The 15,938-nt window shown below is 33.7% G+C and overlaps 1 protein-coding gene and 1 pseudogene across 1 annotated transcript; both read left to right on the forward strand.

The window, feature by feature from the left end:
* Window positions 1-1,640: 1,640 nt before the first annotated feature.
* On the forward strand, window positions 1,641-4,017 carry LOC133824500 (heparanase-like protein 1). The gene is made up of 9 exons (XM_062257391.1): window positions 1,641-1,850; window positions 1,955-1,991; window positions 2,071-2,254; window positions 2,342-2,493; window positions 2,604-2,837; window positions 2,967-3,156; window positions 3,291-3,416; window positions 3,497-3,596; window positions 3,702-4,017. The coding sequence occupies exons 1-9, from the start codon at window positions 1,641-1,643 to the stop codon at window positions 4,008-4,010; spliced, it is 1,542 nt and encodes a 513-aa protein (XP_062113375.1). The 3' UTR covers window positions 4,011-4,017.
* A 2,107-nt stretch (window positions 4,018-6,124) lies between these two features.
* On the forward strand, window positions 6,125-13,417 carry LOC133824501 (heparanase-like protein 1; annotated as a pseudogene).
* Window positions 13,418-15,938: the final 2,521 nt, after the last annotated feature.

A 15,938-nucleotide genomic window follows, 5' to 3' on the forward strand; every position in this document is an offset into this window, starting at 1 on the left:
GCTCCATTGTCTAATGTCTAGAGATCAGTTCTTCTCGGAGTTATGTAACATAATATAGTTTTTTTTTTAAAAATTTCAAGTGTTAATACATGTACAACACACACAGAATTATATATATAAATATATATATCAAGATGATTGGATTTGACATATAAAAACTTCATTTCAATTACTCATGCATGAGCATGGAGTTACAGTCTTTCGCCAACTCCATAAAATTTAAGCATGAACACTTCTCTAATATACTTGGCATCACACCATCTTGAGAATGTGAGGAAGCCATGACCGAGAGATAAACTCTTGTACGTGTTTGATCTATGTAATATTAGTAGACATTGGTCCACACAACACAAGAAAACACACAAAGTAAACTCAAAATGGAATAGTATATTGTTGCATGTTAAAGAGCACAACTATGAAAATTTATAATTTAAACAATTGTTAGTTCTAAGTAGTAGATTTATGTATAGTTATTTTCATGTTGTTTAAGTTTATATATAGTTGTTGTGTTGATGTCTAATTATTGTTTAGTTGTTTTCAGATATATTTTGATTTTAAAAAAAACATGTTAGCATGCAATGAGTTGACTTCTAGTTGTCCAATTGTTGTTTTTTAATGCGTTAGAATGTAGTGGATTAATGTTTAGTTATTTTCCAATTGTTGTTTTTTAGTTTATTTTGGATATATGTTTAGTTGTTTTGTGAAATATTTTGAGTTTGTTTTTTACACAATTAAAAATGAAGGGAAAAATTGTTTTGAAGTTGCTTTTTTATTGTTTTTTAGTTTATTTTGAGTTAATGCAATGAATTGATGTCTAATTATTTTTTCAACACTGTATTGTTGTGAGGTTGTTTTCGTGTTGCATTTAAGTTGCTTTTTTGATATTGTATTGCAGCGTGTTGCTTTTGTAAAATATAAGAACGAATTTTTTGATGTTGTTTTTTGTTTTGTAGCTGCAATGGGTTGCACTATGTTATTGTAAGGTTATTATCGTGTTGCTTTCTTGCTGTTGTTTTAACATTATGTTTTGTGGGTTGATATTTACTGCAAATTGTATTTTTGTAATTTTGAAATATTAAAATCGTATCTTTGAAATCTTGAGTTAGTAAAAATGTAAAAAAAAAAATTTGAAGCATCGTAAAAATGTAAAAAAAATCATAAAAAGTCAGTATTTATGAAAAAACCCCTTAAATTAATCAATTATTGGCTGAGTTCCTTTTGCTTAAATCATTCTTCCACTGATTTGTGAAAAAAATTGACTTGAGCTTTAAAGCCACAAACTCTGATATTTTGTTTTGGTTTTCAACGAATAAAAAGGCCATAAGTTTTTCACCTTACTAATTTCGAATGGAATAAGAGAAAATATATTTGTTTTAGTTTTCTTTTGAGTTTATTTGTTAAGTGAACAAAATATTAAAATAAATAATAAAAAAAGTAACAAGAATCAAAACACAAAGAATGTGAAACAATAATATTAATAAAATAATATATCACAATCCTAAAATGTAGCACAACATTCAGTACTTGTTCCTAATTAAAACACAAAGAAGGTAATATAATATACATATTTTACAAGCCAAACATAATAATAAAACGATAAACTCTCTCATTCTTATTCTGCCAAATACATCTATACAATAATGAAGATAGAAATGAAAGTAGTGTTGTTTAGTTTTGTTCTATTATTTCTTCCAATTTCTTCATCTGAATTTGTAAGAGTAACGGTTAGAAGAGAATCATCCATAGCCAAAACAGACGACAATTTTATATGTGCAACACTAGACTGGTGGCCCACTGAAAAATGTGACTACAATCAGTGTCCATGGGGCAGCGCTGGCATTCTCAATCTGGCACTTTCTTTTTTTCACATAGTATTTCATACTTAATAATATAATTATAACTCAATTAAGATTTAAGTAGGATTTATATATATATATATATATATATTTTGCAGGATTTAAAGAACAAGATATTAATTAATGCTATTAAAGGTAAAGTTTAAATATTCTCCCAGTCCTCAGTACGGTAGTGACATATAGAGTTCTCTGCTAACTTGAACTCAAAATACAGCATTCAGTCCTTTGAGGATAAGAGTGGGAGGTTCATTACAAGATTTGGTAGTGTACGAGGTTGGAAATGAAGTCAAAGAATGCCCCCAGTTTAGGCTCCAAAAGAATGGTCTGTTTGGATTCAGCAATGGTTGCCTTCCCCAGAAGAGATGGGATGAACTCAACTACTTGTTTAGCCAAACTAGGTATAAAGACATACTATATCTCTTTTTACTTATGAACTCAATTTACCTAAATAGAAACACCTTTTTTTTGTGTTGTTGTTGTCGTAGAGCTTTGGTGACGTTTAGTTTGAATGCCCTCTATGGAAGAATCGCATCTCGAGAAGACAAACTATGGATAGGTGAATGGAACCCTCAAAATGCTCAACAACTCATGGAGTACACCATGGAAAAAGGGTACAAAATTGACTCGTATGAACTAGGTAAATATATTTTGTCAAGTTATGTCGTTTTAATTTGGATAATCAATTCATTAGGAGGTGGATCAACATTGATCTATTATATATTTGATCATAAAATTGTTATTAATTAGGAAACGAGTTATGTGGGTCTGGTGTAGCTGCGAGAGTAGATAGTGTTCAATATGGGAGAGACATAATTGTGCTAAAAAATATGTTGAAAGAATTGTACCCAAATGCCTCTACAAGGCCAAAAGTATTAGGTCCTGCTGGTTTCTATGATGAAAAATGGTTTAGTACCTTCCTTGAGACCACTGGACCAGGAATAGTAGATGGAGTAACTCACCACATCTACAATCTTGGTGCAGGTAATAATGTAGCACATAATGAAGTTTGATTTTTGTTTGTATTGGAAATTACATTTTAAATATGTATCAAGTACCTGCAATTTGAGAATAAATTTTCTTTTTTGGTTCAAACAAAACCATAATTTTCAGGGGTTGATCCGAGTCTTATCAACCGGATTCAGGACCCAATTTACCTGGACAAGGTTATGCACACATATACAAATGTCTCAAGGATTGTCCAAAAGTATTCTCCTAAAGCCGAAGCATGGGTTGGGGAAGCTGGTGGAGCTTATAACAATGGAGGCCAAAATGTTCAAGATAGATTTGTTGATGGCTTCTGGTTAGAAAACCCCTCTCATTCTTTTGATTTGGATAGTGAATGATTTAGAACTTTGAAATCACACTACTAAGATACTTAAATATCCATTTTAAAAAATGGCAATTGATATTTTTTTTTGGAGAGGAGAGAAACAGGTATTTAGATCAACTAGGCATGGCATCAACCTTAGATCACAAGGTTTATTGCAGACAAGCCTTGATTGGAGGGTTCTATGGTCTTCTAAATACAACAACCTTCGTTCCCAATCCAGACTATTATGGGTTAGAATCTAGATCTTTGAGTGTAAAAACCTTCTATTTAGGTTTCAAATTTATTCCATTTGATGCATTTTTTTAAGCAGTGCACTTTTATGGCACCGACTAATGGGAAAGGAAGTACTTGCCACCAGTCATGATGGATCTCCACATTTACGGGCTTATGCCCATTGCTCAAAGAATCATGTAAACTTTATTTTGTCATTCACCGAATCCAATGTATGATCGTCCTGTGGGCCATTTTTTGTTTATGCTGAAACCAACTCAAACTTTTTTTTTTTTTTTTTGCAGCATGGAATTACTCTTGTTTTGATTAACTTGTCAAATTCTACCTTCTTCGATGTGATAATCGCTGTCTATCCAATCCCAAAGTTATTTGAAAGAAGATTACAAAGAGAAGAGTACCATCTGACAGCAAAAAATGGTTATATTCAGAGTGAAGAGGTTCTTCTGAACGGAATTCCATTACAGCTGACAAATTCATCTGATATTCCTTTAATGGAGCCAATCCTTGCTGATTCTTACTCTCCAGTCTGTGTTGCACCTGATTCGTTTGTCTTTGTAGTTTTCAAGGGCACAAGGGCCTCAGCTTGTGCTTAGAAGATTCTTTAGCTAGGGATCTTTTATTTTGTCCAAGATTTCACCACTTACTATTGATCTTATAGTTGTTAGAAATACGTAAATTGTTTCAATGTAAATATATGAACTATTAAAGCTTTGGACAAAATAGTACAAATAAACAAAGATCTCTATGAACTATCTTACAAGTGAGCAATAGACTTTTATTTATAGAGTTTTGAGACACTTTTTGAATTTCAAATTCCACCAACCCCATGACTATTACCAATGATTAATTGAATGTTTATAGAATTAAAAATAAGATTTGGGTGTTATTTGAGTTGTTAGAGTCGTTCAAGAAAATTGCAAAAACTGAAAAATGGCAGCCAACTCTCCTTGCCGCGACAAGGGCATTTCTGACCGCGACCGTTACCCTTTGTCAGTTTGGCCGCGGCCACAAACCTTTTTCGACACACAATTTTTGTGCATTTTTTCCAACAGTTTCAAACAACTCCCAATTGATTTTGTAACCCCAAACAAATTATTGAGTTTAAAACCAAGTCTCCAACAACCATTTCACTTATGACTTTGAGAGATTCAAATCAAAGTTGTGTAACAACAAATCTACACAATAATGGGCAATATTTGGGAGTTACAAATTTGTTGCTGAAATTGTAACTCTCAAATATGTTACACATGCTCCATAAAATTTAAGCTTTAACACTTCTAATACACTTGACATCACATCATCTTGAGAATGTGAGGAAGCCATGACCGAGAGCTAAACTCTTGTATGTGTTTGATCTGTGTAATACTAGTAGACACTGGTCCACACAACACAAGAAAACACACAAAGTAAACTCAAAATGGAATAGTATATTGTTGTATGTTAAAGAGCACAATTATGAAAGTTTATAATCTAAACAATTGTTAGTTCTAAGTAGTAGATTTATGTATAGTTATTTTCATATTGTTTTTTAGTTGTTTAAGTTTATATATAGTTGTTGTGTTGATGTCTAATTATTGTTTAGTTGTTTTAGATATATTTTGATTTTTTAAAAAAACATGTTAGTGTGCAATGAGTTGACTTCTAGTTGTCCAATTGTTGTTTTTTAATGTGTTAGTATGTAGTGGATTAATGTTTAGTTGTTTTCCAATTGTTGGTTTTAGTTTATTTTGGATATATGTTTAGTTCTTTTGAGAAATATTTTGAGTTTATATTTGACACAATTAAAAATGCAGCGAAAAATTGTTTTGATGTTGCTTTTTTGTTGTTTTTTAGTTTATTTTGATTTAATGCAATGAATTGATGTCTAATTATTTTTTCAACACTGTATTGTTATGAGGTTATTATCGTGTTACATTTGAGCAATTTTTTTGATATTGTATTGCAACGTGTTGCTTTTGTAAAATGTAAGAATGAATTTTTTTGATGTTTTTTTTGTGTTATTTTTTGGTTTTTTTTTGTAGCTGTAATGGGTTGCACTATGTTGTTGTGAGGTTATTGTCGTGTTTCTCTCTTGTTGTTTTTTTTAACGTTATGTTTTGTGGGTTGATGTTTAGTGTAAATCGTATTTTTGTAATTTTGAAATATAAAAATCGTACCTTTGAAAACTTGAGTTAGTAAAAATGTAAAAAAAAAAAATTGAAGCACCGTAAAAATGTAAAGCAATCATAAAAAGTCAGTATTTATGAAAAACCCCCTTAAATTAATCAATTATTGGCTGAGTTCCTTTTGCTTAAATCATTCTTCCACTGAGTTGTGAAAAAATTGACTTGAGCTTTAGAGCCACAAACTCTGATATTTTGTTTTGGTTTTCAACGAATAAAAAGGCCATAAGTTTTTCACCTTACTAATTTCGAATGGAATAAGAGAAAATATATTTGTTTTAGTTTTTTTTTTATTTTATTTGTTAAGAGAAAAAAATATTAAAATAAATAATAAAAAAAGTAACAAGAATCAAAACACAAAGAATGTGAAACAATAATATTAATAAGACAATATATTACAATCCTAAAATGTAGCACAACATTCAGTACTTGTTCCTAATTAAAACACAAAGAAGGTAATATAGTATACATATTTTACAAGCCAAACATAATAATAAAACGATAAACTCTCTCATTCTTATTCTGCCAAATACATCTATACAACAATGAAGATAGAAATGAAAGTAGCGTTGTTTAGTTTTGTTCTATTATTTCTTCCAATTTCTTCATCTGAATTTGTAAGAGTAATGATTAGAGGAGAATCATCCATAGCCAAAACAGACAACAATTTTATATGTGCAACTCTAGACTGGTGGCCCACTAAAAAATGTGACTACAATCAGTGTCCATGGGGCAGCACTGGCATTCTCAATCTGGCACATTCTTTTTTTCTCATAGTTTTTCATACTTAATAATTATATTATATTATATTATAATAAAGGCTGAGACTTGTTTTCCCGCTCTTCCATGGCGAAGAGGAAGAAAGCGGCTCGGAAGCCTGTGACTCACTCGGTTTCTCAGGGCTTGCCTTCAATCCAAGAAGTGACTACTCAGGAAAGATTTGTTGATGATGAAATGCTTGTGGATGGTAAGGAACAAACATCTGGTTTGCCCCAAAATGCTGAAGAGAAGGGTTTGACGGAAGGTGAAACAAACAAGAAAGATGAGCGCACGACTGCTGGATTGGCTGTTCCGTCAAGCTGGGCGGACTCAGTGGAGGCCAGAGACTTTCAGACTTCAGCCCAAACCCATTGGCAGCAATTCAAATCGGGTAATCTCTTATTTTCTAACCAGAATCTTGAATATGATGAGCCTTTGATTAAAGATGGTAAGAAGATTGCTCAAGTTGATATTGATGGAGTAAAGTGTCAATCGGCTAATTAGAGTTCTGCTGTCGTATGTATGGTTCTTGGAGCTAATCCTCCAATGGCTGTTTTTGAGGGGTTTATCAAAAGGGTTGAGGGTCATTTAGTGATTTCTCAAATAGCCAGGATGACAATGGGATTGACTATGGTCAAGTTTAATGATGATGCTACAAGAGATCATGTTTTGGAAACTGGAATACTTCATTTTGATAGAAAGCCAGTGATAATTCGGCCATGGTCCACAGATCTAAGTGCTATTCGAATGATCCGTTCAGTGCCTCTTTGGATTCGGTTACAAGATCTAGGCCTTCAATATTGGGGAAGCAAATGTCTCAGTGCACTCGTTAGTACGATAGGCAAGCCGATAATGGTGGAGAAATTTACTCACGAACGTACAAGAGTTCAGTTTGCTAGGATCATGGTGGAGATGGACATCACAGATAATCCTCCTAGGACAATACAATTTTTGAATGAGCATGGTCAGTTAATAAAACAAGGGGTAGACTATGAATGGTTGCCAGTGAAATGCAAAACTTGTGTAGGTTTTGGCCACTCTATGGCTGACTGCCATAAGGAGATGAAAATTCAGGGGATTAAGAAGGATATTCCTTCAAGGAATCCTTCCAAGGTAGGGAGGGACAAGGATGAGGAAACTGCTGATATTTCCTCTAGGAATCCCTCTTTGGAAAAGAGGAGTATGGATGAGACAGTAGTTGCTGGTATTCCTGGGAATGTTTCTGCGGATCCATCAGCTGCTAATGGCCAGACTGCTCGTGAAAAGGATTGGCAATCACCTAAGAAAGTGGTATATAGACATGGGACAGCAGAGAGTAGAAAACAGAGGTCTGACAAAGTACCAATTGAGCCGGGCCAGAATCAGTCCAACTCTTTTGTGGTTCTCTAAGAACAGATAGAGAGGGAGAAAGGAGGATTAGGTGAAGCTAGCTCTTTTCATGGATAACTGCAACATTTTGAGCTAGAACTTAAGGGGATTGAATGGTCCGAAAAAGCAGGCTACAGTTTTGAATATTTGTAGTAAGAATAAAGTGGGATTTGGTGCTCTTTTGGAAACGAAAATGAGGGGGTCTAAAGTTACTGAGATGATGGTTAATAAATTTTTGAACTGCGATTATTATTCTAGTTCAATTACTGAGGGAAGAATTTTGATAATATGGAGGAGGGTCTTTGTCAAGGTTATAGTGATTGAAGAAACAAGTCAATATGTTCACTGTAATATTAAAATGGATGGTCAGAAATTTCCTTTTAGTGCTACATTTGTTTATGGGCGTAACACTATGGAGGAAAGGAAGATTTTATGGAAAAGTTTACCTAAGAGTTTAGCTGATGCTTGGGTAATATTGGGAGATTTCAATGCAATCATTGCAGCCAAAGATAGGAATGGAGGGAAGCCTGTGTCTAAAGATGAATTACTAGACTCTTCTCAGTGGTTTGCTAGTTCTCATCTGGATGTGCTTAAACAAACTGGTTCTTTCTTTACTTGGACAAATAACCAAGAGGGGCATGCTCGCATATACTCTAAGATAGATCATGTGTTTGCTAATGAGGTCTGGCTGGATATGTTTCCTAATACAACAGTAGCCTTCAAATGGGAAACGATTTCTGATCACTGCTCTTGTACTCTCTCTATTTAGGCCATGGAGCACTTCGGAGTTAAATTGTTTCGGTATTATAATTTTTGGGCAGATCATAAAGACTTTAAAGGGGTGGCTCTAAATAACTGGAGAAAGCCTATTCAGGGGAATGGTTTATAGGCCATATATCTTAAGACTATGCGACTGAAACACAAGCTGGAATTTTTTAATAGGGATCATATAGGAGACATAGGAGTTCAATTTCATAAGGCTAAAGATGATTTTCAAGATGCCCTTTTCCATGCTCAGCAATATCCTAGAGATTTTACTCTCCAAGATAAAGTCAAGGTTGCTGCTGAAGCTTTTATTAGTCAGGAACAAATGTATCATAGCTTCTTGGCTCAAAGAAGTAAGATTAATTGGTTAGGGAAGGGAGACTCGAACACTGCCTATTTCCATGCTTGTCTGAAGAAACGTAAAGAAGAAAATAGGATAGCCTCTTTTGTTACTGAGCAAGGTAGATTGGTGGATAACTTTTCAGAAGTAGTCTCTCATTTTCTGAACCATTTCAGGAGCATAATGGGTATGCCTAGTTCAGCTACTAAGAAATTAAATGTCCATTGTGTAGAGATGGGTCCCAAACTCTCTGTGGACCAGCAGCTATCTCTGTTGAAGCCTTTTTCTCACAAGGAAATTAGAGAAGCTTTATTCAGTATCCCTATAATCAAATCCCCGGGTCCAGATGGGTTTGGTTTAGGTTTTTTTCAAGGTGTTGTGGATGGATATAGGAGATGAAATATGTAGAGCTATATGGAAGTTTTTTGAATCAGGCAGTATCCTTGAGGAGCTTCTTGATACCACTTTGTCTCTGGTCCCTAAATGTGACAACCCTTCTCGGGCTGGAGATTATAGGCATATTGCGTGTTGTTCTACCTTATACAAATGTATCTCTAACCTACTTTGCTCTCATCTAGCTAAGGTCCTTCTTATCTTAGTTCAATCTAATCAGGGAGCTTTTGTTCAAGGTAGATCAATAGCTCATAACATCTTGATTTTTCAAGATCTTATCAAGAATTATGGGAGATCAGCTATTTCACCTAGGTGTGCAATCAAAATTGATATTAGTAAAGCTTATGACACAGTTGATTGGTGGTTTATTGAAGATCTCTTAAAAGCTTTGTGTTTCCCTTTGAGATTTATCAGATGGATAATGACATGCTTGGAAAACACATCTTATTTCTTGCTCATGAATGGAAGAGTTCAAGGAAAATTTAAGGGTGAGAAGGGGCTTCGGCAAGGGGATCCTTTATCGCCTCTTTTATTTGTCCTAATCATGGAATATCTCACTCGGAGGCTTCAACTGGCCGCTCTTGATACTACTTTCAAGTACTATCCTATGTGTAAAAGTCTGAACTTGCTGAGCCTATGTTTTGCAGATGATTTGCTCTTATTTTGTAAAGGAACTCTGGCTGATGTTCAAGTGATCAAGGGTGCTCTTGAGGATTTTAGTGCTGTTACTGGGCTGGAAGTTAATGCTAATAAATCACATGTCTATTTTGGGGGGCTCTCTACTGCAGACAGGAAAAGATTAGCTGCCGAGTTACAACTTACTGAAGGGTCATTTCCCCTCAAGTATCTTGGTATTCCTATGAGACCAACTAAGTGGAAGCATGAAGATTGTGACATCATAATCCAAAAATTTAGAATGCGATTACATACTTGGGCTAGCAGGCACCTATCCTTTGCTGGTAGAATCCAGCTCATTCATTCTGTTCTTTTTGGTCTTCGGAACTACTCGATGGGTATTTTTATACTTCATCAGAGTATTATTAAGGAGATTGAAAAGGTATGTCGTGGCTTTCTTTGGGGAGTAAATGGTAGTAGGAGTAAAATTCATATGGCTTCTTGGTCTAAGGTCTGTCTCCCGAAAGTATATGGTGGCCTTGGGTTCAGGAATGACTCAGCTTGGAATAGAGCTATTCTAGCTAAGTATATCTTGGCTATAACTGAGAAGCATGACTTGCTTTGGGTTAAGTGGATCAATTCTATATACTTAAAAGGTTCAGAGTTTTGGTCTTATAGACTTCCTTCAGACACTAGCTGGTATTGGAGGAAATTGTGTAATCTCAAGGATCACTTCAACTGTGAAGAGCTGAAAGCTGCTGGTTTCTCAGGAAAATTCCACCCTTCAAAACTGTATAACAGCTCTCTCTGTCAACTACAAATTGACTACCATAGAGTTGTTTGGTGCCGACTATCCATTCCTAAACACAGATTTCTTCTTTGGCAAACTGTAAACTCTCAGCTTTTAACCTGTGATAATTTGCTCAGGTTATGTGTGGCTCTTGACTTCTTCTCTGCCCTGTCTGTGGAATCTCTACTGAGACTCATGCCCATTTATATTTTGATTGTTGTCTATCCAGGCAGATATTGATCATCATATTTGGCTGGTTGGGTTTTCAAGCTTGGCCTTATGAATTTTCTAGTTGGCTGGTTTGGCTCTCTAGCAGGAAGCCTGGAACAATTTTTGATATAATCAACTCGGTTTTAGCAGCAGTTGTGTATGGTATTTGGCAAAATCGAAATAGATGTGTTTTTTATAGATATTCTTGGTCAGCTAATAGCATTGCTTCTGAGATTAAGACTAAGATTCAGTACAAAATATTCAATGTAAAAAATAAGAAATTATCTATACAAGAGCAGAGGTTTATAGATAGGATAACAATGTAATCTGGTTTGGGGCCTTTTTGGTTGCCTTTGTTTTGCACGGGTTGGAGGGTGTTTTCCCCTGTGTTTGGTTTGTAAGGTTTGTTTTTATTGTACTCTGTTTGGCATGGCTGGTTGATTAATGAAGTAATTTTCTTCTTGATAAAAAAAATAATATAATTATAACTCAATTAAGATTTAGATAGCATATATATATATATATTTTGCAGGATTTAAAGAACAAGATATTAATTAATGCTATTAAAGGTAAAGTTTAAATATTCTCCTAGTCCTCAGTACGGTAGTGACATATAGAGTTCTCTGCTAACTTGAACTCAAAATACAGCATTCAGTCCTTTGAGGATAAGAGTGGGAGGTTCATTACAAGATTTGGTAGTGTACGAGGTTGGAAATGCAGTCATAGAATGCCCCCTGTTTAGGCTCCAAAAGAATGGTCTGTTTGGATTCAGCAATGGTTGCCTTCCCCAGAGGAGATTGGATGAACTCAGCTACTTATTTTGCCAAACCAAGTATACTGACATACTATATATCTTTTTACTTATGAACTCTATTTACCTAAAAAGAAACACACTTTTGTTTTTTTTTGTTTTTGGATGTTGTTGTAGAGCTTTGGTGACGTTTAGTTTGAATGCCCTCTATGGAAGAATTGCATCTTGAGAAGACAAACTATGGATAGGTGAATGGAACCCTCAAAATACTCAACAACTCATGGAGTACACCCTGGAAAAAGGGTACAAAATTGACTCGTATGAACTAGGTAAATATAGTTTGTCAAGTTATGTCGTTTTAATTTGGATGATCAATTCATTAGGAGGTGGATCAACATTGATCTTTTTTATATTTGATCATAAACTTGTTATTAATTAGGAAATGAGTTATGTGGGTCTGGAGTAGCTGCGAGAGTAGATAGTGTTCAATATGGGAGAGACATAATTGTGCTAAAAAATATGTTGAAAGAATTGTACCCAAATGCCTCTACAAGGCCAAAAGTATTACGCCCTGCTAGTTTTTGTGATGAAAAATGGTTTAGTACCTTCCTTGAGACCACTGGACCATGAATAGTAGATGGAGTAACTCACCACATCTACAATCTTGGTGCAGGTAATAATGTAGCACATAATGAAGTTTGATTTTTATTTTTATTGGCAATTACATTTTAAATATGTATCAAGTATCTGTAATTTGAGAATAAATTTTATTTTTTGGTTCAAACAAAACCATAATTTTTAGGGGTTGATCCGAGTCTTATGAACACAATTCAGGACCTAGTTTACCTGGACAAGGTTGCGCACACATATACAAATGCCTCAAGGATTTTCCAAAAGTATTCTCCTAAAGTCGAAGCTTGGGTTGGGGAAGCTGGTGGAGCTTATAACAGTGGAGGCCAAAATGTTCAAGATAGATTTGTTGATGGCTTCTGGTTAGAAAACCCCTCTCATTCTTTTGATTTGGATAGTGAATGATTTAGAACTTTGAAATCACACTACTAAGATACTTAAATATCCATTTTAAAAAATGGCAATTGACTTTTTTTTTTTGGAGAGGAGAGAAACAGGTATTTAGATCAACTAGGCATGGCATCAACCTTAGATCACAAGGTTTATTGCAGACAAGCCTTGATTGGAGGGTTCTATGGTCTTCTAAATACAACGACCTTCGTTTCCAATCCAGACTATAATGGGTTAGAATCTAGAGCTTTGAGTGTAAAAACCTTCTATTTAGGTTTCAAATTTATTCCATTTGATGCATTTTTTTAAGCAGTGCACTTTTATGGCACCGACTAATGGGAAAGGAAGTACTTGCCACCAGTCATGATGGATCTCCACATTTACGGGCTTATGCCCATTGCTCAAAGAATCATGTAAACTTTATTTTGTCATTCACCAAATCCAACGTATGATCTTCCTGTGGGCCATTTTTGTTTTGTTACTCACCAAAGCCATCAAACCTTTTTTTTTTTTTGCAACATGGAATTACTCTTATTTTGATTAACTTGTCGAATTATACCTTCTTCGATGTGATAATCGATGTCTATCCATTCCCAAAGTTATTAGAAAGAAGATTACAAAGAGAAGAGTACCATCTGACAGCAAAAAATGGTTATATTAAGAGTGAAGAGGTTCTTCTGAACGAACTTCCATTATAGCTGACAAATTCATCTGATATTCCTTTAATGGAGCCAATCCTTGGTGATTCTTACTCGCCAGTCTGTGTTGCACCTGATTCGTTTGTCTTTGTAGTTTTCAAGGACACAAGGGCCTCAGCTTGTGCTTAGAAGATTCTTTAGCTAGGGATCTTTTATTTTGTCCAAGATTTCACCACTTACAATTGATCTTATAGTTGTTAGAAATACATAAATTGTTTCAATGTAAATATATGAACTATTAAAGCTTTGGACAAAATTGTACAAATAAACAAAGAACTCTATGAATTATCTTACAAGTGAGAAATAGACTTTTATTTATAAAGATTTGAGACACTTTTTGAATTTCGAATTCCACCAACCCCATGACTGTTACCAATGATTAATTGAATGTTTATAGAATTAAAAATAAGATTTGGGTGTTATTTGAGTTGTTAGAGTTATTCAAGAAAATTGGAAAAACTGAAAAATGGCTCCCAGCTCTCCTTGCCATGGCAAGGGCATTTCTGGCTGCGGCCGTGACCCTCTATTAGTGTGGCCGCGGCCACAAGCCTTTTTCAGCACACAATTTTAGTGCATATTTCAAACGGTTTCAAACAACTCCCAATCGTTTTTGTAACCCCCAACCACATTATTGAGGTTAAAACCAAGTCTCCAACAACCATTTCACTTATGAATTTGAGAAATTCAAATCAAAATTGTGTAACTACAAATCTACACAATGATGGACAATATTTGGGAGTTACAAATTTGTTACTGAAATTGTAACTCTCAAATATGGTACACATTTGCACTATCCAAATATTATAACTCTCATTTTTCATGTTACAACATGTGACACTCTTTCTCACATTTATTTAATCTAACACATTATATTATAAAGTAATATAACATTCCCCCACTAGATTGAATAGTTATCTATTGTAACACTTATTTAATTAATCAACATTATATTTTAAAATATAACATATCTTGTTGATTTTTATTGATCAAATAAGAGATTATACGCAGCGGAACAACAATCAAATTGTTAGATTAATCCCATAAGATTTCTAGATCTACTTCTTCTCACTCATATGTATATTGAATCAAGGACATGAACAGAAAAATTACCTCAGGTCCTTCCTTGCTGCTATCTTTTCGTATGGCTAAATTCCTTGAGATCTCACACCAAGATCTTCCAAAATATTCTCAGGCACACAAATAACGAGTGTGGGCTCGCTATACAAATAATAGGCAATAAACTGTTTATCAGATGTTCTCAACACATGAGATCTGATAAAGTTTGGACCTAGGTTTTTGTGAAGAACAATGACTTTAGTTTTTGTCACTATTCTCTTTCTCTGAGAGAGATTCCTAGATATTTTTCTATCCCTGAAAAGTTCCGTTCTGTGAAAACTGATATCCTATATTTAATATATCCAATATATTAAAATATTTTTTATTTTAAACAAATTCAAAATAACTGATCAGTTATCATATTTTTATTTAAATAATAATATTTTAATCATATTAAAATATCTCATTATTTATTTAATATTTAAATAACTAAAATTGTGGAATCAAGAGACTGAGTCCATCTCTTATGCGTGTAGCACAGTGCCTGTGCACTGTGCCACACGTGGACCACATGCCTGTGATGGCATGTGATTTTTCCCAATTTTTATTATTATTTAAATACCAAAAATCCCAAAAATAAATTAATTCAAAATTAATTATATTTTTGTTAAATCAAATAATTAATTAATTACACATAATTAAACAATAATTATGTTTGATACATAGAAAAATATTTTACTTATCACATAAGTCCTTTTTGCCCATTTTTTGTATTTGCCTTTGACAGTGTTTGTTTGAGCTATTTCGGGGACCATGGACCTATAACATTAAGCTCCAATAAATTGAAACTAAATAATTAAACTCTTTAATTATAATAGTTAATTTATTAATTCTGATATTACTTCACTATAAATTCAGAATTGCATTCTTTATGTTATAGATATACTTTTACAGAAATCTTTTTCTTAAGTCGTCCATTGATATAACCATCTTACAATAGTTCAACCCTCTAATTAATTAGTTCATAAATTAGAATGGAAGAATTACCATTTAACCTTTCTAATTTACTTCTTATTCCTTACGTACCATTAATTCACTAGTGAATAATTAATCTATAATCTAATTATAGATTTAAGCTCAAAATCATTCAGTTCCAGAATTAACCCTTAAGGGAACTAATATACGATCTGTTAGGAAAGATTAGATTCCGTATTGTTGATACATGTTCCCAGCCATCCATGATATTAAATCTCCAAAACAAAAGTCATTAGCCTCATTCTTTGAAGAGACCTTAACGAATGAATCAAAAGATTTAATAAACATGAACAGGAGTTCATGAATACTCAGGATTTAGGTTGATCTATAAATGATCATCAGTTATGATATGAATTACAAGTCTTTATTATTAAATGGTTTTTGGATAAAGACTTTAATTTATATCGGTCCATGTCATATATAATCATATTATATAAAGCACCTTTACCGAGATGTCTTTCCACATCAATAATCCGAATCTAGATTATTTGTATCATTATGATACTCAGTAAACCGTACTTACAACTCCAATTAAAGAATTCCATAACTTTAATTTGTT

The sequence above is a fragment of the Humulus lupulus genome, chromosome 3, assembly GCF_963169125.1.
Source record: "Humulus lupulus chromosome 3, drHumLupu1.1, whole genome shotgun sequence".
In the NCBI taxonomy this organism is placed as follows: Eukaryota; Viridiplantae; Streptophyta; class Magnoliopsida; order Rosales; family Cannabaceae; genus Humulus; species Humulus lupulus.